At 54.9% G+C, this 26,289-nt stretch overlaps 2 protein-coding genes across 2 annotated transcripts; both read left to right on the top strand.

Annotated features, from left to right (window-relative positions):
• Cnn2 (calponin 2) lies at positions 1 to 6,427 on the top strand. Its single transcript, XM_051177433.1, has 7 exons — positions 1 to 168; positions 2,660 to 2,781; positions 3,524 to 3,590; positions 3,685 to 3,822; positions 4,245 to 4,361; positions 4,670 to 4,816; positions 5,506 to 6,427. The coding sequence occupies exons 1-7, from the start codon at positions 106 to 108 to the stop codon at positions 5,755 to 5,757; spliced, it is 906 nt and encodes a 301-aa protein (XP_051033390.1). The 5' UTR covers positions 1 to 105; the 3' UTR covers positions 5,758 to 6,427.
• A 2,151-nt stretch (positions 6,428 to 8,578) lies between these two features.
• Positions 8,579 to 26,289, top strand: Abca7 (ATP binding cassette subfamily A member 7). Its single transcript, XM_051177432.1, has 46 exons — positions 8,579 to 8,705; positions 8,789 to 8,882; positions 9,218 to 9,359; positions 9,447 to 9,559; positions 9,673 to 9,746; positions 10,018 to 10,098; positions 10,585 to 10,795; positions 10,886 to 11,025; positions 11,739 to 11,855; positions 11,948 to 12,115; positions 12,344 to 12,573; positions 12,808 to 12,984; positions 13,197 to 13,419; positions 13,561 to 13,782; positions 13,863 to 14,064; positions 14,514 to 14,621; positions 15,086 to 15,257; positions 15,519 to 15,650; positions 15,750 to 15,889; positions 16,016 to 16,153; positions 16,460 to 16,647; positions 16,726 to 16,783; positions 16,922 to 17,199; positions 17,384 to 17,420; positions 17,642 to 17,737; positions 17,823 to 17,974; positions 18,167 to 18,291; positions 18,381 to 18,479; positions 18,980 to 19,267; positions 19,375 to 19,407; positions 19,523 to 19,700; positions 19,785 to 19,954; positions 20,435 to 20,612; positions 20,728 to 20,843; positions 21,430 to 21,574; positions 21,671 to 21,794; positions 22,116 to 22,245; positions 22,317 to 22,437; positions 22,518 to 22,580; positions 23,426 to 23,532; positions 23,737 to 23,878; positions 24,000 to 24,134; positions 24,386 to 24,489; positions 24,635 to 24,727; positions 25,692 to 25,932; positions 26,025 to 26,289. Exons 1-46 carry the CDS (start codon positions 8,640 to 8,642, stop codon positions 26,175 to 26,177), a joined length of 6,504 nt encoding a protein of 2,167 aa, XP_051033389.1. The 5' UTR covers positions 8,579 to 8,639; the 3' UTR covers positions 26,178 to 26,289.

Raw genomic sequence — 26,289 nt, 5'->3', positions numbered from 1 at the left:
CCAGCCAATGGGCGGCGGGGGCGGCGCTCAGCCCTGTCCCGGGCCGTCCGCCCGCAGCCGGTCCCTCGGTCCGCCTGTCCCGCGCCGGGTCCCTCGGTCCCCGCCATGAGCTCCACGCAGTTCAATAAGGGCCCATCCTACGGGCTCTCGGCCGAGGTCAGGAACCGGGTGAGTGGGCACGAGGCGCAGCCTCGAACGCACGGACGCGCGCGAGCAGCGTGGCTTTGCCCTGACACTGGAGGGCTGGGGGCGCTCTGGTAAACCCAGGGGGCTGTGGGGTCTAGGAGAAGGGGACCCCACTTCTCTGAACCTGGAGTGTCTCCTGCAGCCCCGCCCCTGGACATCCTGCACCCCAACCCCCCCGGGGGGCTTCCTGAGCCCCGAGCTTCTTGAAGGATGTAAGCAAGACCCTGGGAGGGCGTGCGGGCGGGGATCTGGGACGTACGAACTCGGTGGTCTCCAACACCCCTGCGACCCGGTGTTCAGTACCTACCGACACTTCCCTTCTCCCCCCCCACCCCCAGCCACTTAAGTTGGGGACGGGAAGGGGGCGGGACCCGGGCCTTCTTAACAGGGTGTGGCTCCCCTCCTGGGGCTCCCGGTACACATACTTGGGAGAGGGCTCACTGGGGGAACCTCGATGTGGGACATCGATGTCACCGGTGTTTGAGGGACGGACACCCAGAGTGGTGTCCTGAGCTGATGATGGGAGGAACGCTGATCCAAGACTCAGGGGAGCTGGCGCCTGACATTCTGAAACCTTCCGGGTAGACCGGTCACCACACACACCTGCCTGGCACCTGGGAATGCCACATTTCATAGTCAGCAAAGCCGGGCCACCTGTCTGGGCATACTGAAGCTAGCAGCCCAGCGCACCTGCGACCGGCGGCACCTGCCAGGGTGACTCGAGAGGCATACCTGCCTCGATGGGCATTTAGATGCCACTTGCCTTGCTATCTTATCCTCAGCCTGCTAGGGACAAACTGCCATCTCAGTTCACAACCCCGGGCTCAGGGAAGTTGCTCTAGCTTCCCAGAGACGCCCAGCATGAGGGTCCCAGGGCCCTGCCCAATTCCTGCGGGGGTTGCCGGACGCTTCTCTGGAACAGCGGAAGTGAGACAGGGATTGAGGCAAGCCCCAAGGATGGAGCAGTTAGGAGTTGGGTGGGGCAGGGAACAGATCAGTAACTGCCGCTTAGGGGCTGAGGTCAGAGATTCTGCCTGACTGTGGAACTGGGACAAGGAATGGCCTGGGCTAGCCTGCAGGGGCTCAGGAAGGGTCTCATCTTCCACTGGGAGGGGAGCCCCAGAGATCACTGTGCCTGACCCATGTGCCTCAGTTTACCCCCTGGCCAGCCTGTATCCGGTGGGGCTTTGTTCAGTCGGGTTGAGGGTCCTGGGGAACAGCTGGTGCTGATTTGGACCCGGGAGGCCACCGCATTCCTGGTAGTTTGTGGCCAGCGGGCTGGAATGCGCTGAAGGGCAGCCCAGGAAGGAGGTGGCTGCAGTGGTTGGGACTGGGGCTCTGCCCCCTCCTTGGCCCTCAGAGCCTTTAGGGACGTGGCCCAGCTGGACCGGGCACGCCTGGCATTCCAGGCCAGCCCCTCCTCATTCCTGGTGACTGGGCGGCTCCTGGGCGAGGGAACAGCTGCCCCCACTGCCCACAGCCTTTGTGTCCCCTTGGAGCATTTAATCCCACTTAAATGGGTTTAAAAAGACAGGGAGGGGAAGGGGGCTCTGGCCAGCAATCTGTCCAGGTAAAAATGGGAAAACTGTTTGGGTGGTGGCTATGAATTCCTTTAATTCCAGCACTCTCAGGAGGAAGAGGAGGCAGATCTCTGAGTTCAAGGCCACCCTGGTCTACAGAGTGAGTTCCAGGACAGTCAGGGCTACTGTCTCAAAAAACAAAACAAAACAAAAAACCAAACAGGGAACTGAGGCCTGGGGAGCCAAGAACCCGCTGTGGTCCTCCACATGGCGGGAGCTGGGCCCACAAGGGCTGCTTTCCAGGATCGTTCTAGCTCCCTGTGAGAGGACAGAGAGGAAGAACCTATTCCTCCTGTGAGAGAGGAGGGCAGCCAGGCTCCCTATGTGATCCCTGCCTGTCCAGGCCGGAGACACTGCTACAGGGGTGGGTGGGTGGGTGTGAGCCTGTGGGAAATAGGCGTGTCTGAGGAATCTGAGGGTGGAGACAGTCCTCCTAGGAAAGCCTACCAACTGAAATATTGCTCAGCCATGGAAAAGAACTGGTCTCTGATGAACATTACCATATCAGTGGAGGACCTTCCAGACACTGTCCTTAGTGAGGACAGATTGAAGTCGGACGCCAAAGTCCCCAGCAGATAGGAAGTGCCTAGAATGGATAAAGCCAGAGGCAGGGATCTTGCTAGGTGTGTCGCTCAGTTGGCTGAATGCTGATTTAACAACACCCACATGGCTCCACCATTCCAACACTTCATGGTCACACAGAGGTGTCATCCCAGCTCTGAGGTGGTGGTGGCAGGCAAACTGGTTCAGGGTTATCTTCAGCTGCAGACTCAAGAGCAGCCTGGGCTACACGACACCCTCTGTCCCTTCCTGCCATCTTTGGCCTTATCCATCTGAAAGCTTTGCAAGGCATGTCCACTCCCCAGAACAGTTGTATGGCCTTTGCTCCTCAGCTCCTGTCCAAGTATGACCCCCAGAAGGAAGCCGAACTCCGCAGCTGGATTGAGGGGCTCACAGGCCTGTCCATTGGCCCTGACTTCCAGAAGGGTCTGAAAGATGGTGTCATCCTATGCACGTGAGTGTTCACTGCACATAGAGCGCAGCCTGAGTGTGCTGTGCTGCATGCTCTGCTTGCTGTGCATGTCTAGTTTCTTCTTTTTCTTGTCTTATTGCACAGTCTCTCTTTTACTTTTAATTCTGTTTGCTTATTTGTTGTCTTTATTTTATTTAGGGTTGTGCCTGTGTGCCTGAGTATGCGCACATGAGTGGAGTGCACTTCCCTCAGAGGCCAGAAGAGGGCATTCTGAGTCCCTGGAGCTGGCTATGAGTCTCTTGACAGGGGTGCTGAGAACTGAACCCAGGGCCTGGAATAGCAACAAGCACCCTAACTTCTGAGTCCTCTGTCTGGCCCCTTGTTGCCTTTCCTGCGGTATTGCTCATCTCTAGTCCCATTTTTCTGTCCCTGTCTGGTGTTTCCTTGTCCTATTGCATTCCTCTACATGCCCAGGTTGTGAACAGTCCAACCCTAGGCTTCAGTGGCTAGTACTTCTGGACGTTTCTCCATCTTGTGTGCTGTGCATCTGTTGCTTGGATATTCTACAGTTCTGCATGTGAAAAAACTTTATAATCAAAATTCTTAGCTTCCCCCAAGACCCCATGGTTCAAGATAACATTCCTAGCACCCATAGTCAGCATCTTTGTTTGCTTGGTGACTGAAGGGAAACTGAAGCTGGATAGAGATGTTCAGGTTGCCCCGCAAGGCATGAGCTTGCTGAGGTCAGGACAGCAATGGAGAGTCATGCATCGTTTCTTCCTAGACTCATGAACAAGCTGCAGCCGGGCTCAGTCCCCAAGATCAACCGCTCTATGCAGAACTGGCACCAGGTGAGGGGCTGGCAAGCAGACAGCAGGAATGGCCTGCCCAGCCCATGTGTCTACCGGGGTCTCTGCTCACCACCCTTCCCCTGCCTCCTCCCAGCTAGAAAACCTCTCCAACTTCATCAAGGCCATGGTCAGCTATGGCATGAACCCTGTGGACCTGTTTGAGGCCAACGACCTATTTGAGAGTGGGAATATGACACAGGTGCAAGTCTCTCTGCTTGCTCTGGCAGGAAAGGTAAGGTCCAGAGATGGTTTGTGGGCAGCCCATCATTACACAGCAGAGAGGCTGGTGACAATGTGCAGGTGAACCAAACACAGGCCACTCCCTTAAGAGTCACTCTGTCTGGGAGGGGAAAGAATTTGTTGTCTAAAATCTACCACCTTTCAACAAGCAATTGTGAGGGGTGGTTAGAACAGTGTTTAAGGCTGAGGGAACAGCAAGGTTGAGGCATATAAAGAGACATGGGGTGTGTAAGGAATGGGGAGGACATCAGAAGTCCCTTTATGTGGGGTTGGAGTGATGGCTCTGGTCAGAAGGGTGGGACCCGACCTGTGGAGATTGTGCTGGATATATTTCTTGGGTATTGTATCCATTGACTGCTGCTTGCAGTTTGAACCTGGATTGAGGGGTCTCTGGCTCCCCTCACCCCCACCCAGGCCAAGACCAAGGGGCTGCAGAGTGGTGTGGACATTGGGGTCAAATACTCAGAGAAACAAGAAAGGAACTTTGATGATGCCACCATGAAGGCCGGCCAGTGTGTCATTGGCCTGCAGGTAGGTGCTATAATACCCTGAATAGCCTTGATACCCTGAATTGCAGGGAGGATCTAGGACAAAGGTTCTCAACCTGTGGACTGAGACCCCTTTGGGCCTGAACAATCCTTTCACAGGGGTCTCATATCTGACATTCTGTATATTAGAAATTTTCATTACAATTCATAACAGTGGAGAAACTGCAATTCTGAAGTAATGGGGGGTGGGTATCACAACATGAGGAAATGTATTGAAGTGTCCCAGCATTAGGAAAGTTGAGAACCCTGTGTTAGAGCCTGGCTCCCTAATGCCCCATGTGTTCCCTGCAGATGGGCACCAATAAATGTGCCAGCCAGTCTGGCATGACGGCTTACGGTACCAGACGACATCTCTACGATCCCAAGAATCACATCCTGCCTCCCATGGACCACTGCACCATTAGCCTCCAGATGGGCACCAACAAGTGTGCCAGCCAGGTGGGTCCTGCCCCAGGAGCCCAGGCTGTGACCCCCCCCACCCAGCCTCAGGGATTCTGTCTCAACTCTGTCTTCCTCAGTGTGTGCTTTCAGACATGACAACCCTACTCTGTGCTCAATTTCCCCCAAATGTCCACCCCCCATCTGATAGTCTTACCTTTTTTGTTAAGTTGAATGCCAGTGTCCCTGAGGTTTGGGGAAGTCTCATTTCAGGTGGAGACCCTTCCTAGAAGAAAGTGGGACATTGGTGCTTACAAGTGGTTAAAGAGTTGTATTTTATTTTTGTGCAGAGGGCTGGGTTTGAGACAGGGCCTTACTATGTAGCCCATAGTCTTGAGGGCTCAGCAATCAATCCTCCTACCTCAGCCTCCTGAGTGTCAGGGTGTCAGGAGCCAGGCGAGGCTGAGTGTATACAGAGTTCTCCTGGCATGGCCTATGAGACTCTGGCTTCTGTCCCTGGCATGGCATAAACTGGACATGGTCATGCTCACCTGTCATCCAGAGTTCAGAGTTATCCCCAGCTAATAGTGAGTTTGAGGACATCCTGCGCTACAAGAGACCCTTTCTCCAAAAAAAAAAAGGGGGGGGGGCGGTTAGCTAAGCTTCAGAAATCCTGTAGGGAATTGCAAGGGGTATATATTGAGGAAAGTAGAGGGTCCCCCTTCTGAGCCCCTCTCTCCCATCTCCAGGTGGGCATGACAGCTCCAGGAACCCGAAGGCATATCTACGACACCAAGCTGGGTACCGACAAGTGCGACAACTCTTCCATGTCCCTGCAGATGGGCTACACACAGGGTGCCAACCAGAGTGGCCAGGTCTTTGGGCTGGGGCGGCAGATATATGACCCCAAGTATTGCCCACAGGGCCCACCAGCCGATGGGGTACTGGTCGAGGGTGATGGTCATGGCGAGGGCCCTGAGTACCTGACCTACTGCCAGTAGGAGGCGGGCTACTGAGTATCCAAGGGTGCTGGCTCCCCACATCAGCATCCCTGTGTGGGTTTGGGGTTTTATTTTTTCTTCTGTGTTCTCATTGTGTTGTTTTGTTTCTTGAAATTGGGCCTCACTTTGTAGCCCTCTCTGGCCTGAAACTCACAGCTTCCTGAGGGCTGGGAGGACAGGCCTTTGCTAGCTACGCTCCTTCTTCTACCATCATGCCTTGCTTCCTTCCCAGGACTGACCCACAGGCAGGGAACATGGGGGCCCTTGGTGGGGTAGTCAGGCCGTGGATTTCCTAGCAGGCTGTGGGAGAAGCTGGCCCCAAAGGGTTTTCCGTTTCTTCATCTCTTCAGTTTGTGGTTTGTGAACCCATGGAAATTGCAGGCATTTTTGATGACAGAAAACAGTATGGGGGGGTGCATTTGATTTCCCAAGACCCTCAGACCTCACCCTCCCTTGCCCAGCAGGGAAACAGGCCTGGGACTGAGGGAGGTGTTACCCACACCTGCTGCCCTCCCTTTCCTCTGGGTTTCCATCTTGATCCTCCTCCTGAGCAGGTCTGATTAGCTGAGCCCTCCTCCTGCAGAAGCGTGGCACATGACCCACAGGCGCCCTGCACTGCCAGATAATGTGAATACCTGTGTGGACCAGAACTAATAAAGCCTCTGTCTCTAAGAGTAAAGAGCATTTCTGAAGTTGGTGGTGACAGAGGGGAACTGTTTACAACAGGGGCAAGCCATGCACAAAAATCAGGTGGGAGGTGGGGAAACTGAGAGCCAGCTGAACAAATGAAGCCAGGACTAAGGTGGAGAACAACAGGCTGTTTCCCTCACCAGCTTTCTTTGAACTCCTTTACATCCTCAAAAACCCAACTCTAAAGTCCCCTTTCCAGCTCTCACCCTTCCCAGAGAACTGTAGATCCACACATCACTCCCTCCATGCTCAATACAGTTTAGTGAAATAGACTAGATTTTTTTTCACAGTGGGAAACACCCCCAGGGATTTTGCTCGAATTCCAGGCACTATTGATTCTAATCATAGAATATTGCACTGACACCTGATTCTGAAACCGGCTAGACTAATAAAGGGCCGGGAGGTGTTGTTAGAATTAATGAATGAGTAAATGAATGGACTTGGCTGGGCCTCCATTTTGTGAATGAGCTCATGGAGGCTTCCTATTAGAAGTCTGGCTGGTGAGATCCATCAAGGTGTAAAGGCGCTTGCGGTCAACACTTCCGACCTGGGTTGGGTCCACACCTGGGCCCCACAAGATGGAAGGCAAGAACAGACTCAATGAGTTGTCCTTTGACCTTCACAGATGTGCCATGCACAAATGCTTCCTACCCCAATAAACAAAAGTAAAGGTTACTCTTGGTGGCAGGCCTTTAACCCCAGCACAGGGGTTAAAGGGTCTTTAAGTGTTGAGGCCAAACAAGGTGTGAGCCATTCCCAAAATAAATATTTAAGAAAGTCCTTGGGGAGAGGAGACAGAAGAGTCTCTTGAGGAGGCAGCCGCCTTTTTGAGGTGTGAACCCAAGGGGGGGACCCCACTGTCCTCCACGTGATCGCGTCCCTGAGAAACCAACTTGATGCAGCTAGAAGCATGCGCTCCCTTTAAGAAACCCGGCTCGGCGCGCCCAGGTTGTGGTCCCGCCTCCTCCGATGGCGAAGACGTGTGAGTGGCAGGTGCACTGTCCAATAGTAGCGCTAGGGGGCGGGGTCTGGTGCAGCCCGGGGCTCCGGGTTGCGAAGGGCGTCGTCCGCAGTTGAGGGGGGTCTCCTCTTAAAGGGGCCGCGCTCCCCCGCCGCTGCCGGGCGGAGCGAAGGTGAATGGAGTTTGGGGGCCTCGGAATGGTGAGGAGGACGCCGAGAGGGTGGAAGGTGGAGTGTGGTGAACAAGGTGCTGTGGGGTGAGGGTGAACAGAGCCCCGTTCCGATAATTAGGGGTTCCGGGCCAGCCCCTTAATCTTCCTCGCCCTTCCTTACCCTTCCCGCGAGTGTGGGAAAAACTGATCACTGTTTCTCACAGCGGGCATCTATTCACCTAGAGGGACCTTGGCCAACCTGCACCTGCAGCGCCCCACTTTCCAGATGAGACCGGTCCCCTCAGATTCCCAAATCCCACTATAGAAGATAAATGTCCCCAGATGGACACCGCCAATTCCCATGTAGATGGTTAAACTTTGGTCACTTCCTTCTCTGTCAGCCTCAGTTTCCCTGTCTGTATCATGAAGTAGGCCACAGGCAGACAGTTCTAGAGAAGGATGGATAAAAAGAAACAATCAGGAATGGCTGGCTCAAGGAGCCCGTCCCCGACCCCCGCTCCGACCCGGGCCGGCGGTACTCTGGCCCTTCTTTTTGACACCTGGGGGCGGGCTTGCTCATCTCCCATTTCCTTGGGAGCGTGACTCTGCCCTTTCTTGAGCCTCAGTTTTCATCTCTGTAACATGGAAGGCCAGCTGGACACGAGATGGGGTCCACACTGGAGGGAGAGACTTGCGGGTCTCACCGTGCGTCGCCAGGGGCCATGGGAACGAGTCCTGGGTCCCGGATGATGCTGAGGGTGGAGCCCGGAGCCCAAGGCCCTAAATCCAAGCTCCACCCTCTAGAAATGCGAACGGGGTCTTCCAGACCTCAGCCTTCAAGCCTACCGAGAGCGAAAGCCCTTCCAGCCAATCAGCCACGAAGACGGCTGCGGGCCGGGCTCCCATTGGTCACCCCTTGATGTTTGCGGGGCTTCCTTTACTGAAGATTCCTGCAGCTGGGTGCACTGGGTGGATGATCGGTGGCTGGAAGGATGAAGATCAGAGATAGTAAGGCCATACAGCTCACTCTCAGCCTATTCTTTCTACTATCCTCTCTGCTGTTTCCTGTCCAGAGTCATCATGGCCTTCTGCACACAATTGAAGCTCCTACTGTGGAAAAATTATACGTATCGAAAAAGACAACCGGTAAAGCCCCGGGTATGCAGGTGCGGGGGCGATGGTAGGTGTCCATCAGGTCCCCCAAAGTCTCCTACACATTCTTCCCCCAGATCCAGCTTCTAGTGGAGTTACTATGGCCCCTTTTCCTCTTCTTCATCTTGGTGGCCGTCCGCCACTCCCACCCCCCAATGGAGCACCACGAATGTAAGACCCTTTGTGTGAGCTGACCGGTGGTGGCAGCAGGGCGGTGAGCCGGGCGGTGGTGGTAATCCCGCACTTGGGAGGCACAGGCATGTGGATCTGTGTAAGTTCGAGGCCAGCCTGGTCTACAGAGCAAGTCCCGGGACAGTCAAGGCTACACAGAGAAACCCTGTTGAGAATGCCATCCCCTCCCCGAAAAAAAAAGACCCACTGTGTGTGGTGAGAGGGGGACAAGCCTCTCCTGCTGTGCCTGGTGCTGTGCTGGAACTGGGTGTGGCAGGAGGTCCCATCTTTTAACAGAAGTGAAGGCAACTCTGAACAGGTACCTCTTCCTTCAGGCCACTTTCCAAACAAGCCGCTACCATCTGCAGGCACGGTGCCCTGGCTACAGGGCCTTATCTGCAATGTAAACAACTCCTGTTTCCAGCAGCCAACGCCTGGGGAGAAGCCTGGAGTCCTGAGCAACTTTAAGGATTCCCTGTGAGTAAGCCCTGTGGATGTGGGCTGGCCCTCCAGTAGAGTTCCTGATTTTTGAGTCCCAGTCTCCCATCCCCTCTCTGCCCCCAGGATCTCGAGGGTCCTTGCGGATGCTCGCACAGTGCTGGGGGGCCGCAGCACCAGGGAGATGCTTGCTGCCCTGGGGAAACTGATGCCCTTGCTCAGAGCCATGGGAGGTGGAGGTAGGGAAGATGGAAGAGGGAGCCCTCAGCTTGGGGGCTGTGAGTGGGGTAGGGGGTGGGAAGGGAGCACCTCAAGCTGAGCTTTGCATAACATTGACATCCCCTCCCTTCAGTCTGGCCACAAGACAGTGACCTACAGAACAAGCAAGCATCAATGACCACTGAGCTCAAAAAGATCCTGCAAGGGGTGAGAAGGGGCTGGCATGGTGAGGGATTCCTGTGTGTGGCCTGCAATGAGCCCTTGGCCCTTTCAGACTTCCCATACCTCATTTGTAAAAGGGGGTGATTGGGGCTGAAGCTGGGACTCAGTGGGTGACTCGCCTGCCCAGCACTGAAGCCATGAGCCTCATCCCAGTTCCTCTGGCAATGCAGCACTGAGGAGTCTGAGGTCATCCTTGGCCTGAGGAACATTGTGCAGACCACCCAGGTCTGGGCTACCCTTGCTGTCTTGTTCACAGGCATCCCTGGAGCCTATGCTGGGTCAAGTCCAGGATCCCATGAGGAAGTTCTTGAATGCCACTGGAGGTCTTACCCAGGAGGTGAGTCTCCACCCCAGCCAGTCAGGAAGCAGGAAGCCAACTGGGAAGGGGAGGGGACCTAAAGGTGAGCCTGGCTGGGCCCCTGCCCTGCTTCAGACTCCAAGTTGATAAAAGCTATGCATGGTGGTGTATTGTTGTCATCTTCACACCCGTGCCAAAGGCTGGGGAGGGGGGTGGGGGGATGGGGGGTAGGGCAAGGACTGTGAGCTTGAGACAATATCTCAATCAAACAAAACAAAAACAAAAACAGAAGGGCTGGCAATGTAGCTCTGTTGTTGGTAGTTTGCCCAGCAATCATGAAATCATAGATTCTACCACTAATGCTCCGGTCATTCCAGCACTCAGGAGGTAGAGGCTACATAGCAAGTAGGGCCAGCCAGCTACATGAGACTGTATTTCAATAAAATAAAATAAACAAAAAGGGATGCAGGAGGTGTCCAGCACCCCCCATCCTCCCAACCCCTAACCCGGGTGACCTTTCTCCAGCTCCTGACACTGCCTAGCCTGCTGGAACTCCAAGCTTTGCTGCACAGGCCCCAAGGGTCTGCTGGTTCGCTGGAGCTGATTTCAGAGGCCCTCTGCAGTACCAAGGGGCCCAGCAGCCCAGGGGGCCTCTCCCTCAACTGGTATGATGCCAGCCAGCTCAATGAGTTCATGGGTCCAGAGCTGGCCCCTGCCCTGCCTGACGGCAGCCTCAGTGAGTCACTATGGCTGAGTTGGGTTCCACGTGGGGCTGTGGAGGGTGGAAGGATGCAATGGGGCTTCATGTCACCCCCCCCCATACCAGGCCCTGCCTGCTCTGAGTTCGTGGGGGCACTGAATGACCACCCTGTGTCTCGACTGCTCTGGAGGCGCCTCAAGCCATTGATTCTTGGGAAAATTCTCTTTGCCCCTGACACGAACTTCACCAGGAAGCTCATGGCCCAGGTAAGACACAGAAACCAGTGGTGGGACAACGTGGTCTACACAGTATCAGTGAATAAGCATCAGATGAAGGGATGGGGCGTGGTCATGGGTGGAGTCCCGACTAGAATCCCCAGTGAGGGGATGGGGCGTGGTCAGAGGTGGAGTCCCGACTAGAATCCCCAGTGAGGGCTTGAGGAAATGGTCAAGGGTAAATTTCCTTCCCAGAATCCCCCAATGATGGGCATGGTTGGGATAGAACTCCTGCCTAGAGTTCTTCAATTAGGAGCACTGGGACAGGGCTCAGTGGTGAGGGAGTCACTTGGTACGCACAGGGCTCTGGGCTCTGTCCCTAGAACTCAAAATACAAATTAATTAACTAATTAATTTTTAAAGATTAGAAAAAGCAATTTAAAGCGGTGGCTCTTTTTTTTAGAGCCTGACCACATAGGTTTATAACCCTAAAACTCAGAAGGAAGCTGAGACAGGAGAATCTGGAGTTCCACCCTAAGCTATAGTCTCAAAAGTAAGAAAAATAAGCCAGATGGTAGCACAGGCCTTTAATCCCAGCACTTGGGAGGCAGAGGCAGGCAGAACTCTGTGAGTTCCAGGTCAGCCAGGGTTACCTAGTGAGACTTGATGATGATGATGACGAGAAAAGAGATGGGGGGCATGGCACAGGTCAGAACAGGTGTGTGGGAAGGCAGCCTCAGCTGATCTTAGCTGCCCACTTGCAGGTGAACCGGACCTTTGAGGAGCTGGCTCTGTTGAAGGACCTACAAGAGGTCTGGGAGGTGCATGGACCCCAGATCTTCGACTTCATGAATGACAGTTCAAACATGGCCATGCTTCAGGTGGGCTGGGCTGGAGTTGGCCACTTCTGGGTCTGCAGATGGGGAGGGGTGGACAGAGACCCCTCCTCACCTGTCATTTTCCCCTTCCCCAGAGACTGCTGGAAGTGGAGGCCTTTGGGCAGAGGCAGCAGACACCCAGAGGCCAGCAGCAGTTGGAGGCTGTCAGAAATTTTCTGGACCCTAGTAGGGGTGGCTACAGCTGGCGGGATGCCCATGCAGATATAGGGCGCCTGGCAGGAATCCTGGGCCAAATCATGGAGGTGAGGGGTTGTCATAGATGGTGGATTTGGGACCTGAAAGAAACCAGTGGCAGATCCTGTCCTGGAGGATAAAGTAAAGAGACATCTGGGCTTCATTTATGTCTGAAGAGAGAGACTACTCGCTGTATATGTAGTCACCTAGGGCTACAAGAGACCCTGAAGGAAGGGGATGGGGACTGGAAGGTTCAGTCACACTCCAGAGTCTGGAATTCATGTCCTCCCCCACAGTGTGTGTCCCTTGACAAGCTGGAAGCTGTGCCCTCAGAGGCAGCTCTTGTGTCCCGTGCCCTGGAGCTGCTGGATGAGCGCCGCCTCTGGGCAGGCATTGTCTTCCTGAGCCCTGAGGATCCTCTGGACACATCTGAGCTGTCATCTCCAGCCCTGGGTCCTGGCCACCTGCGATTCAAGATCCGAATGGATATTGATGATGTCACAAGGACCAATAAGATCAGGGACAAGTGAGGGGGGAAAGCTTCTTGGGGGGGGCTAGGGTGTGGTGGGAGGGCCAAAGCTATGCCTGTTGGAGGTGATAGATGGACCTAGGTGTGGGTGTGTCCAAGAGTCTGGGATAAGGTAGGTGTGTGTGTGTGTGTGTGTGCACGCGTGCATGCGCGTGCCTGTGTGTGTTGTGGGGGGTAACCAAGTGCTGTGGAGCAGTGGGGTGCTTACCTGCTGAATCTGGCATCTCCCAGGTTTTGGGACCCAGGGCCATCTGCAGATCCTCTCATGGACCTTCGATATGTGTGGGGTGGCTTCGTGTACCTGCAGGACCTGCTGGAGCAGGCAGCTGTGCGTGTGTTGAGTGGAGGGGACTCCCACACTGGCCTCTATCTGCAGCAGATGCCCCATCCCTGCTATGTGGATGATGTGTAAGAGCAACCCTGCAACCTGTCTGGGCTTTGTGGTTTGGACGGACCCTGCATGGAACCGCTAGGGGGCTTAAGTGGCCTGTGCTAGGAGCTGGCTACATCAGGATGCTGCTGAGTCTGGAGACCCCAGGGTAACGTCTGTGCCACGTGTGCATACATGTGCGCCCTGTGCAGGGGACCTCCAGCTGCACCCTACTATCCTATCTTTCTAGGTTCCTGCGTGTGCTGAGCCGGTCTCTGCCACTGTTTCTGACTCTGGCCTGGATCTATTCTGTGGCGCTCACCGTGAAGGCTGTGGTGCGCGAGAAAGAGACACGGCTAAGAGAGACCATGCGTGCAATGGGGCTGAGCCGAGCGGTGCTCTGGCTTGGTTGGTTCCTCAGCTGCCTGGGACCTTTCCTGGTCAGCGCTGCGATGCTGGTGTTAGTGCTCAAGGTCAGGGATCCTCGATGCCCCCCACCCTGGTGGAGTGAAGCTGGGGTGTGGAGCTGGGTCGTGCATCCCTAGCGCCCATCTCCGAATGGGATCCTGAAAGTTTTGTGTTTTTTTTTTTTTTTTTTTTTTTTTTTTTCCCAGCTAGGGGACATCCTTCCTTACAGCCACCCGACTGTCCTCTTCTTCTTCTTGGCGGCCTTTGCGGTGGCTACTGTGGCTCAGAGTTTTCTGCTCAGTGCCTTCTTCTCCAGGGCCAACCTGGCAGCTGCCTGTGGGGGCCTCATCTACTTCTCCCTCTACCTGCCCTACGTGCTATGTGTCGCCTGGCGTGAACGCCTGCCCATGGGTGGCCGGGTAGCTGCGGTGAGGGATGTTCTGACCTGTGAGGGGATAGATACCCCCAAAGTGTAGCCAGCTTCCTGACCCACCCCTTCTCTCCCCAGAGCCTGCTGTCCCCTGTGGCCTTCGGCTTTGGATGTGAAAGCCTGGCGCTCTTGGAGGAGCAGGGGGACGGGGCTCAGTGGCACAATTTGGGCAGGGCCCCCGCGGAAGACGTCTTCAGCCTGGCACAGGTGTCTGCCTTCCTGTTGCTGGACGCCGCCATCTACGGCCTTGCCCTTTGGTACCTAGAGGCCATATGCCCAGGTGGGTCATAGGGGAAGGGGCTCCAGGTGGGAACATGTCTGCTCACAGAAGGCCTAGCTGAAGTGCGCCTGGCAGCAGGAGAGATGCTTTAGGTTCGTCACTTGGATTTTGGGCTCCTAGAGGCTTGCCTTGAAGTGCATGGAGTTTGCCTCCTGCTGTTTGGTGTTTGGAACAGCCTTGGTTAGAATAAGGCCCAGGATGGGTGGAGCTTCTTGCTGTAGCCCACAGTCAATGTCCTGGTAACAAGACACCATATTTTAGGGCATGTCTCCAGGATATTGGCTTACTGGAGGTACATTTCCTAGCCAGAGCTGCCTCTGAAGGACAGGGTTTGAGGCAAGGTCACAGGAGAGGCTTCCTGTTCACTTGCCCTGACTCCAAGTGTGTGACCTAGAAGTTGTCACATCTCATGGATATGACAAGTGTAACTGCGTGTCACTTTCCACCAGGCCAGTATGGGATGCCTGAACCATGGAATTTCCCCTTTCGGAGGAGCTACTGGTGTGGGCCTGGACCCCAGGGTTCTAACTTGGCCCCTGCCCCACAGGATCCAAAGGGTGAGGCCCCATGACTATTAGTAACCTTGTGCTTGTTTTGACTCCCATGTCTCCCCTAGAGAAACAGGTCCTGTAAGTCAATCTCCTGGACACCTCAGATCCCCAAGCCCTGGCTACATCCCTTAGAGAGAGATCTCCCCAGAGCCTTGTGCATGATACCTTACCACTGAATGATATCTCAGCCCCTCTCTGCTGCCATGCCCCTAGTTCCTTCCTGGAGGGATTCTAGACAAAGACTCTATACTGAGCCACACACCCAACCCTATTACTTTGTATTTTGAGATAGAGTCTCACAAAGTTGCCCAGGCTGACCTTAAACTCATTGAGTATCCTTCCTCAGTTTAAGTATCTGAGCTGGCCCACCCCAACCATGCCCATCTCCCTTAACTCTTGTATGACCCTAATTCCATACACAGCTCTGAGGGACCCCCAGGTCCACAGCTGGCTGTGTCATTCCTCCACAGTTCTGGTGGAAGATCCACCGCCTGGCCTCATTCCTGGCGTCTCCATCCGTGGCCTCAAGAAGCATTTTCATGGCTGTCCACAGCCAGCCCTACGAGGACTCAGCCTTGACTTCTACCAAAACCACATTACTGCCTTTTTGGGTCACAACGGGGCTGGCAAGACAACTACACTGTGAGCTGCCAGCCACTGTGCCCTCTTCCCTCAGTTTCCCCGCTTGTTCAGTGAGGTTGGAGGGTTTATTGGGGTTGGAGGATTCCCAGGTGTGCAGTAGAAGCAGGAACTGGGTTTGGTTTGGACACAGTAACAGAGATATGAGCTCTTCTGACTCCATTTCCCTCCCCTGGAAAAGGAGCACACAGCAGGCACCTGTAAGTGTAGGTGGCCCTTCTATCCGCAAAGGACAGCTTCTCTCTGAAATCCCTGCACCCACAGGTCCATCTTGAGTGGCCTTTTCCCACCCAGTGGTGGCTCAGCCTCCATCCTGGGCCATGATGTGCAAACCAACATGGCAGCCATCCGGCCCCACCTGGGCATCTGCCCACAGTACAATGTGCTGTTTGACATGTGAGTCATGCTGGGCCTGGACAGGGGCGGTGGGAGGGGCTTGGCATCACTTGAAACACACACACTGAGGAAGTCAGTGTTCATCACCCCTGTTCACAGGCTGACAGTAGAAGAGCATGTGTGGTTCTATGGCCGTTTGAAAGGCGTAAGTGCAGCTGCCATAGGCGCCGAACAGGAACGTCTCATACGGGATGTGGGACTCATCCCCAAGCGGGACACTCAGACACGTCACCTGTCTGGTGAGCCAGTCTAGTGGGTTGTGTAGGACGATGGGGCTTGACCAAGGCTCTAAAGTACACTCAGGTGGGGATTGCCCTGCAAATAGCTGGGTGGGTCACATCAGGATTGTCACTCTCTCCACCCAGGTGGGATGCAGCGAAAACTGTCTGTGGCCATTGCCTTTGTGGGCGGCTCTCGTGTAGTTATCCTGGATGAGCCCACTGCTGGTGTGGATCCTGCTTCCCGCCGGGGCATTTGGGAATTGCTACTTAAGTATAGAGAAGGTAAGAGCTGGAAGATGGGATAGAATAGCCTGAGGTTTCCCTGGGTTCTGCTTGAGAGGCCAAAAAAAAAGTCTTCTATGGAATCATTGGTGGCATATGCCTTTAATCCCAGCACTTCGGAGGAGGCAGAGGCAGGTGGACAGAGCGAGTTCCAGGATCCAAAAGAATACAGAGAAACCCTGTCTTGAAAAACAAAAACAAAAAGAAAAGAAAAGAAACACTGGGGTGGGCTTTTGAGGGATGCACAGGAGTCTGCTGCCTGGGTAGAGACCTGGTGGTTTACATGGGTTGGGTCTCCATGTCCAGATCGTACACTGATCCTCTCTACTCACCACCTGGACGAGGCAGAGCTCCTGGGAGATCGAGTGGTCATGGTGGCAAGTGGCACTTTGTGCTGCTGTGGGTCTCCGCTTTTCTTGCGTCGACACTTGGGCTGTGGTTACTACCTGACGCTGGTGAAGAGTCCTCAGCCCCTCAACACCCAGGACTCACAGGTGAGGGCTAGAATTAGCCCGTGAGCCCTGACCCCAGCTCTGTCCTTCAGAAATGGACCATTGTCTTTCTCTGTGAAGGGAATCAACAGCGAACCCAGACAGGAGCAGAAGCCAGACACCAAGGGCAACATGGCAGGTCAGACTGGCCAGAGGACCCCTAAGGGAACAGTGGGGTTCAGCAGCCACTTAACTCATAGCAACACAACCCCAGACTGGAAGCCTGTCCTTCCATACCCCTGGCCCAAAAGTCCTTAACCCTGATCTGTGCCCACAGGGACAACCCTCACCCAAGGAGCCTCGGAGAGGAACAGCCAGGCCCCAGCTCCTGATGCAGCCCCTGTCACCCCAAGTACACCCCAGATACTAGATCTAGTGAAGCGTCATGTTCCTGAGGCTGAGCTGGTGGAGGACCTGCCCCATGAGCTGTTGCTGGCATTGCCCTACACGGGTGCCCTGGATGGCAGCTTTGCCATGGTCTTCCAAGAGCTGGATCAGCAACTGGAGGCCCTGGGGCTCACTGGCTATGGGATCTCAGACACCAACCTGGAGGAGGTGTGGGACCTAGTGGGATTTTGAAGGATAAATAAGAGTCTGCTTGTGGATGGCATGGGGGAACTCCAGGCAGGAAAGATGGCTCTTAAGGAAGGTGGACAGCGTGGAGATCCCTTGAGGTCTGGGGGGACTAATGGCATATGGGGGGGGTCCCTCTTATGAGTCTCTTGCTCTGTCTCCTCAGATCTTCCTAAAGGTGGTGGAGGATGTACACAGAGAAGGTATGCCATCACTCTGTGACCCTTCGATCCATCCCTGGTTCACAGTTAAACTAGCCCTGAGACCCATTACTCATCCTTAGCTGGGTCTACCCTCAAGGCGGAACCCAAGTTCCTCCCTGGCACTGGCATTAAGTCCTTCCTCTGAATTCTGGCCCTTTCTTGCTTTTGGCTGTGGCTTCATCTTCCCAGGAACCAAGCCCTGAACCCCATTGTCTCCATAGATGGTGACCCTAGACAGTACCTGCACCCTCCTCGCACAGCTGCTCTGCAGCCCCACACAGGGCCAGAGGTGTCGGCCCTGGAGAACGGGGAGCTGGGTGAGTGTCTTGCCTGTTCACACTCCTCCCCTGCTGCCATCACCCGCCCCCCAGGTGCTGAAGCTCGCCCTCTCATCCCCCACAGCTAGGTTGATGCTGGATTCCCAGGCCTTGCAGGGTTTCACACCCAACGCTGCTCCAGTGCAGGGCTGGACACTGACCTGCCAACAGCTCCGTGCTCTGCTCCACAAGCGTTTTCTGCTTGCCCATCGCAGCCACCGGGGCCTGTTTGCACAGGTGACAAGGCCTGGCACTACAGAGGACACGTGCCTCTGGGGGGGGGGGGGATGGTGTCCATGCTGGTTGTCCACGCTGGGACTTCATTTCATGACAAACCCATTCCTGCTATTTGTGACGGGTGTGGGGAAACATGGGAGAGGGAGCAGGGTAGGATGTGTGGAGGTGGGTGCTGACCACATTGTCTCCCAGATTGTGCTGCCTGCTCTCTTTGTGGGCCTGGCCCTGCTCTTCAGCCTCATTGTCCCACCATTTGGCCAATACCCACCCCTGCGGCTCAGCCCCGCCATGTACGGCCCCCAGGTCTCCTTCTTCAGGTGGGTGCTGAGCACGGGGGGGGGGGGCAGTTGACTGTGGGCTGGTGACAGGATGGCCACAGTCACAGTGCTGACCTGTCATCCCACAGTGAAGATGCCCCTGGGGACTCCAACCGGGTGAAGCTGCTGGAGGCTCTGCTGAGGGAAGCCGGGCTCCAAGACCCCAGCATGCAGGCCATAGCTGCCAGGTGAGAATAACCCAGCCAACTGTCATGGGCTATCCTCTGCCCCAGGCATTACCTCTTCTCTCTCTCTCTCTCTCTCTCTCTCTCTCTCTCTCTCTCTCTCTCTCTCTCTCTCTCACTCACTTATTTTTTGAGACAAGGTTTCTCTGTGTAACTTAGGAGCCTGTCCTGGCTCTGTAGACCAGGCTGGCCTCAAACTCACAGAGATCTGCCCACCTCTGCCTCCTGAGTGCTTGGATCAAAGGTGTGCGCCACCACCGCCTGGCTCAGTTTCCTCTCTTGATCTGCCTCCACTTCCCTGGCTCATCTCTGCCTTGGTTTCTCTCTGAGCTCAGCCTCAGTTTTCTTATCTGGGTTCTGGCCTCAGTTTACCCCTCCATCATTGCTTGTCTCTGTTCCTCTCTGGCTTTGGTGAGCAGGCCTCCTTCACCTCACTGGAATGTGACACCTGTGTCTGCTAGCATCCCCTTTCCTGGCACCCACAACCCTTCCTGACTCCACAGGGGATTCAACTGCACAAGCTCATTGGATTGCTACTTCTCGGTGCCCGAAGTCCCTGCGGATGTGGCCCACATCCTGGCCAGTGGCAACTGGACTGCAGAGTCTCCATCCCCAGCCTGCCAATGCAGCCAGCCTGGAGCCCGCCGCCTGCTTCCTGACTGCCCAGCTGGTGCTGGGGGTCCACCACCACCCCAGGCAGTGGCTGGCTTGGGGGAGGTGGTCCAGAACCTCACTGGCAGAAATGTGTCTGACTTCCTGGTGAAGACTTACTCCAGTCTGGTGCGCCAGGGGTAAGCACCCATGGGTGTGCCCAGCATGGGGAGGCTGGGTGGTTCCCATGCCCTGTACTGGCCCTTTCAATGTGACTATTGCTCTGTTCCCTGTATGTCTACTGCAGCCTGAAGACTAAGAAGTGGGTGGACGAGGTCAGGTGAGGCAGGATCTGGTGTGGGAAACCCTGTCTCTCCCTTTCCCACACCCTCTGCTGGCCTGCCCACTCCCCCAGCCCCTCAGTCTCCTTGTCTCCACCTCAAATTGTTTCCTAGGTATGGAGGCTTCTCCCTGGGAGGCCGAGACCCAGACTTGCCCTCAGGGCGTGAGGTGGTCCGCACAGTGTCAGAGATGCGGGCGCTGCTGAGCCCCCAACCTGGTAAAGCCCTAGATCGTATCCTGAACAACCTCACTCAGTGGGCCCTTGGCCTTGATGCCCAGAACAGCCTTAAGGTGGGAGCTGGGGTCAGCAGGTGGGGTGGTCAGGGAGATCCAAAGCCACTTCCTCTCTGGACCTCATGGCCCTTGTCCACTCAGATCTGGTTCAACAACAAGGGCTGGCATGCCATGGTGGCCTTTGTGAACCGAGCCAACAATGGACTCCTACATGCTCTCCTACCAAAGGGCATAGCCCGCCGTGCCCACAGCATCACTACACTCAACCATCCTTTGAACCTGACCAAGGAGCAGCTGTCTGAGGCTGCACTGTGAGTCTGTCCATTTATTCTCAGTGGTCTGTTGTTCAGGGGTGGTGGGAACTGAATCAGAGCCTTCCTTGAGCCCTGGGCTGGTAACATAATTTCTTTCCAATGCTAGAAAGGCCAGGCAGTGTGATGGTACAAGGCTTTAATCCCAGGACATAGGAGGCAGAGGCAGGCAGATTTCTGTGAGTTTAAGGCCAGCCTGGTCTACTTATATAGAAACTTCCAGGCTATGTATAAAGACCCTGTCTCAAAAAAACAAAACAAAAGCAACAAAACAAACAAACAAAACCAAAAACCAACCACAAAGAGACTTTCAGGGTAAGAAATATCCAGGCACCCTACATCTTATCTTTTACCAAAGACCTAGACCTCATGTGCCTATGTTACCAAATTGCCATGCCCTCTCCTGCCAGAGATCAATCCCAGAGACCTCAGCCTCATGCCCCATTCAGCTCTGAGCCACCCCTGACCTCTCACCCCCAGGATGGCCTCCTCGGTGGATGTTCTTGTCTCCATATGTGTGGTCTTCGCCATGTCCTTTGTCCCAGCCAGCTTCACCCTGGTCCTCATTGAAGAACGTGTCACCAGAGCCAAACACCTGCAGCTGGTCAGCGGTCTGCCCCAAACCCTATACTGGCTTGGCAATTTTCTCTGGGACATGGTATGTGTGAAGGCCACCTGATAGGGGTGGGTGGGCACTTGGCCACAAGAGAGGGGAGGGGAGGCACAGCCCCTGGCCCTCTAAGCTGCTGAGGTAATTCCTATCTCGGACACAGTGTAACTACTTGGTGGCAGTGTGCATAGTGGTGCTCATCTTCCTGGCTTTCCAGCAGAGGGCCTATGTGTCCCCACAGAACCTGCCTGCACTGCTTCTCTTGCTACTGCTCTATGGGTGAGACACATGCCCCTTGGGATCTACTCCTCCTGTGGGGGAGGGGATCCATAGTAACTGGAGAAAAAGATTCTCAGGTCCAATAGGACCTCCAGAATAATGGGATTCAGGGGTTGGAGAGATGGCTCCATAGTTAAAAACACTGGCTACTCTTTCAGAGGACCCAAGTTCAGTTTTCATCACCCACACAATGGCTCACAACCTTCTGTAATTCCAGTTTCAGGGGATCTGGTGCCCTCTTCTGACCTCAGCAGGCACCAGGCATGCATGATGTATGTACATAGAAGCAGCAAAACACTCACACACCTAAACAAAAATAAATAATTCTTTAAAAAAGGCCAAGGTGGTTGTACACACTTTAAATTCCAGTACTTGAGAATCAGAGGCAGGTTAATCACTGTGAATTGACTACATAGTGACACAAAAGGGGGGAAAAAAAGAGAGAAATGGAATTGGGAGCTGAACCAATGTGGCTTTAAAAGCTCAACACATCCTGGCACAAAGTACAGATCCGAGGGGCTATTGTGTTGGAGGCCACCCAGTGTGTAAAAAGTTACTGATGGCACCTGTCATCCTTCCCTTTCAGCTGGTCAATCACACCTCTCATGTACCCAGCCTCTTTCTTCTTCTCCGTGCCTAGCACAGCCTATGTGGTGCTCACCTGCATCAACCTCTTCATTGGCATCAATAGCAGCATGGCCACCTTTGTACTGGAACTGCTTTCGGATCAGGTGGGATCTTGTCACAAAACCTGGGGCTGGGGCTGAGTTAGCAGGCACTGTTGGGCTCAGCTGCTGACCTGCTAGGCTCTACCTGCCTCTAAACAGAACTTGCAAGAAGTAAGCCGGATTCTGAAGCAAGTGTTTCTTATCTTCCCCCACTTCTGTCTGGGCCGAGGGCTTATCGACATGGTGCAGAACCAGGCCATGGCAGATGCCTTTGAGCGCTTGGGTGAGAATGTCTATCAGGTGGGGACTGTGAACAGCACCCAGCACCATGGAGAATGCCACCTCCCAACTTGGTTATAAGGGATGGGGACACATTGCCTTCAACTGGACAATTTTAGGTGGTACAAAGATGATGTCAAATCAAAGGTGAAAGAAAAGTAATTACAGGGTCATATCCTGAAAGGTCTATGACCACACATAAAAGGAGATGGGAAACCTTATAGCTTAGGTCAGTTAGACCCCAGCAGTACAGGCCTTGGTCACTTTTCTTGAGTCTAGGGTAATCTGGACAGGGGTCAAGACCCAGTTCTTTCTGTCCCCACAGGAGACAAGCAATTCCAGTCACCACTTCACTGGGACATCATCGGCAAGAACCTTCTGGCCATGGTGGCCCAGGGGCCCCTGTTCCTCCTCATCACACTCCTGCTCCAGCACCGGAATCATCTCCTGCCACAGTCAGTGGGGACCAGGTGAAGGTGGCAGTGGCCAGCATCCCCCCTGGGTTCACTCACCTGTCTATCTTCAGATCCAAACCAAGACTGCTGCCACCCCTGGGAGAGGAGGATGAGGACGTGGCGCGGGAGCGGGAGCGGGTGACCAAGGGGGCCACCAAGGGGGACATGCTGGTCCTCCGGGACTTGACCAAGGTAGGCACAGGGTAAGGACAAATGCAGGGCAGGGCTGGCACCGCCAACCTGTCCTTTCTCAAAAGGCCCCACCCCTGCAGGTGTACCGTGGGCAGAGGAGCCCCGCTGTGGATCGTCTGTGCCTGGGGATCCCCCCTGGGGAGGTGAGTCTGAGGCTGAGAGCTCAGTGCTGAGTTAGGCAATGTTGCAGGCTCCCTGCCGTTTATTGAGTACCTCCTATGTGTGTGCCCACTTCTAACAAGCCCCTTCCATGATCCCACTGCACTTTACTGAGCATGTGCTGTGCCCATATAGCCTTTCGTTAAGCACCTTCTGTTAACTAATCTTTAAACTCATATTTTTTTTTTGTGGCACTAGAAATAAAACCCGGAGCTGCCCAGCTGAGGCTAGCCCACACACCCAGACTTCACTAGAGCACCCTAGACTGTCATTCTATTGCTGATTATGACCCTGCTGCTCTGAGCTCCTAACTGAGCCATGAGCCCTCATTAGGCACCTACTGTGTGCTTATATTTCTTGGGCACCAACTATGATCACCAAAGGTAATCAGTGTTGATTACCACTTTGGTGGGGTCATCCCTTCTCATGCATGGACAGCACTGAGTCCTCTCTCTATGCATGGCTGCACCACTCACTTCTCAGTTAAAACTTCTTCCACAGCCATTGCTACCTTCAGGCCCTTGCAACATGCAAACTCATTTGCTAGTTGTGGTTCCCTGGCTGCCTACTAGGGGGTCAGAATGCACCTGTGAACATTTGTGAGCCTATGAGGCAGAAGTGTCATCTGGCTACATAGGGAGTTCAAAAGGAGCCTGGGTTGTGTGAGACTCCAAAACCACAAACAACTAAAACAAAGACCATATCCTGGGTGCTCAAAACCATTTTCTGCTAAGTGAGAGACTTGTTTCCCCCAGACCATACCCCCACCTGTCCTCACCTTGTGTGTAGAACCACTGGGGGCTGTGAAGGGTTTGTGTGTCCTTTTCAGTGTTTCGGGCTGCTGGGCGTCAATGGAGCAGGGAAGACATCCACCTTCCGTATGGTGACAGGGGACACACTGCCCAGCAATGGGGAAGCAGTGTTGGCAGGACACAAGTAAGGGCTCCTGGTAGGGGCAAACGTACCCTGAATCCTGGTTCTTCTCCCAGCTGTGAATGGACGTGGTACTTCACCAGGCTAGTCCCTTGTATCTGTATCCCTCTGTCCACATGCCCTGGAACTCGTGTGCTGTCCACAGACGCCCATGTAATCCTGCATGGGTGGCCTGCAAGGGCTTGAGACTCTTGTTCCCAACCCCAGTGTAGCCCTGGAGCCAGCTGCTGCACACCGCAGCATGGGCTACTGTCCCCAGTCTGATGCCATCTTCGACCTGCTGACCGGCCGGGAACACCTGGAGCTGTTTGCGCGCCTGCGCGGGGTGCCCAAGGCCCAGGTTGCCCAGGTGAACACGCCCCGTTGCTATGCTAGCCTTGGCCTCGCCCCACTCGGTATGGCCGCACCCCTCTCAGTATGGCTCCGCCCACGCTCACACACACCCCCACATCCCACACACACCTCTGCAGACAGCGCTCTCCGGCCTGGTGCGCCTGGGCCTTTCTAGCTATGCGGACCGACCCGCGGGTACCTACAGCGGAGGCAACAAGAGGAAGCTGGCGACAGCCTTGGCTCTGGTTGGGGACCCAGCTGTGGTCTTTCTGGTGAGTGCAGGAGGGGTCTGAGTAGGCTGTGGGATGGGTCCTACCTCAGTGAGGTGGGGTCTGAGCTGGTGGAGGCCTTAGGGGCGGTGCCTGTGCAAGACCCGGTTTTATCTGCCTTTGGCCTGATGGGGTGGGGTCTGATTGATTTGTGCTTTGGCTTACACGGGGCGGAGCCCCGTTGGCAGATTTTGAGCAGGTCAGGGGCTGACACTGGAGTCCCACCTGGTGCAGGGTCTGAACCTCCTTTACAGGATGAACCCACCACAGGCATGGATCCAAGCGCGCGGAGATTTCTTTGGAACAGCTTGCTGTCCGTGGTGCGCGAGGGCCGCTCCGTGGTGCTGACATCGCACAGGTGAGCCCCATGCCACACTCTGGCCACCTTTCAGGATGGGTGATTGTGACCTTGGTGAGGTTCCTAGAGAGCTCTGGGGGTGGGACAGAGCATGGCCCCTGAGCAGGCAGGCTGAGCCCAGCTGTTCTCACACCATCACCCACAGCATGGAGGAATGCGAAGCGCTCTGTACGCGCCTGGCCATCATGGTGAATGGGCGGTTCCGATGTCTGGGAAGTGCTCAGCACCTCAAAGGCAGGTGAGCAGGGGCGTGGCAGACAGGCTCCTTGGCCTGGCCTGTGTCGGGGAGGTGGGGACCGGAGGGATACAGGATCTGATTGGTGCACCGAGGTTGTGGGTGGGATTAGAAGTTAATCAGGTATGTGGAGGTGGAGCCTAAAGAGTGTGGTTGGCTTGTGTGGGTCCTGGAGGGTGGTTGGGATTAGAGCATGTGGACAGGGCCATGCCATGGGCAGAGCCAAGGGGTAGAGAACTGAGCCAGATAGTTGGGGAGAATTATAGGGTGTGGTAAGGTTATATTGTATGTGAACATGGATAAGGTAGAGACACGGATAGAGTAATATATAACTTATTTATTTATTTATTTATTTATTTATTTATTTATTTATTTATTGGGTTTTCGTGACAGGGTTTCTCTGTGTAGCCCTAGCTGTCCTGGAACTCACCGGGCTGGCCTTGAACTCACAGATTAGTCTCCCACTGCCTCCTGAGTGCTGGGATCAAAGGCATGCGCCACCACTGCCCAGCTGATTAATGTGTCATATGTAGGCATGGAACTATAGAGAATTAAAGGTGGCATGGGGATGTAGGCGGAGTTAGAGCATATGTTGGCAGGGCTGGGCTGCCACGGGGAAATGGCCAAGGGCAGGGCTAGATGCAAGGGGCAGAGTCACGCGGTGACTCTTAGCCAGGCAGTATAAGGGGAGCCTGGGAAGGTGCATGTGTTTATAGGAGGGTTTTCTGGATGGGGCCCAGGTGAAGTGATGGTGTCTGTCCTTGGACACAGGTTTGCCAGGTCCTCGGAGTAAGCATTACCTCTGAGAGTCATGGTCGTGGCTCCCAAGCAGTGCAGGGTGAGGAGAATTGGGTTAGGTCCAGGTGTACAAGACAGACTAGGGACAAGTTGAGTGGAAGTAGGGAACATCAAGGTTTCTAGAAGCAATGAGGGTCGTGACCTGTATCCCTGGTCCTATGCTCTCCAGGTTCGGGGCTGGCCACACACTGACCCTTATGGTCCCACCGGAACAGCCTGAACTGACGATAGCCTTCATCATGGCCACATTCCCGGGTGCTGTGCTCCGGGAGATGCATGGCAGTCGCCTTCGATTCCAACTGCCACCTGGGGGTGGCTGCACCCTAGCACGAGTGTTCCGGGAGCTGGCTGCACATGGCAAGGACCACGGTGTGGAAGACTTCTCAGTTAGCCAGACCACTCTGGAGGAGGTGATGTCGGGACCCATAATAGGGCGTGAAGGGAGGAGCTGAGGACCTCATGACCCTGGCTGACATCTCCCTCCATGTGGCCACCCTGTCAGGTGTTCCTACATTTCTCCAAAGACCAAGGGGAAGAGGAGGAGGGCAGCCAGCAGGAGGCTGGAGACCAGGGATTTTCCACATCAGGCCTGCAGCACCCCAAACACATCGGCCGATTCCTGGAAGACCCCAGCTCTGTGGAGACCGTGCTCTGAGCATGCCTGCCTTGGGGCTGAGTGGTAAAGGCCAGCCAGAGAGTCCTTGAGCCATAAGCTGACTCTGAGATTGCCCTGGGCCCTGGAGGAAATAAAGAGAAATAAGGAGACA

This window comes from Phodopus roborovskii, unplaced genomic scaffold (genome assembly GCF_943737965.1).
Source record: "Phodopus roborovskii unplaced genomic scaffold, PHOROB, whole genome shotgun sequence".
In the NCBI taxonomy this organism is placed as follows: domain Eukaryota; kingdom Metazoa; phylum Chordata; class Mammalia; order Rodentia; family Cricetidae; genus Phodopus; species Phodopus roborovskii.
This window is presented reverse-complemented; position numbering and strand designations above follow the sequence as displayed.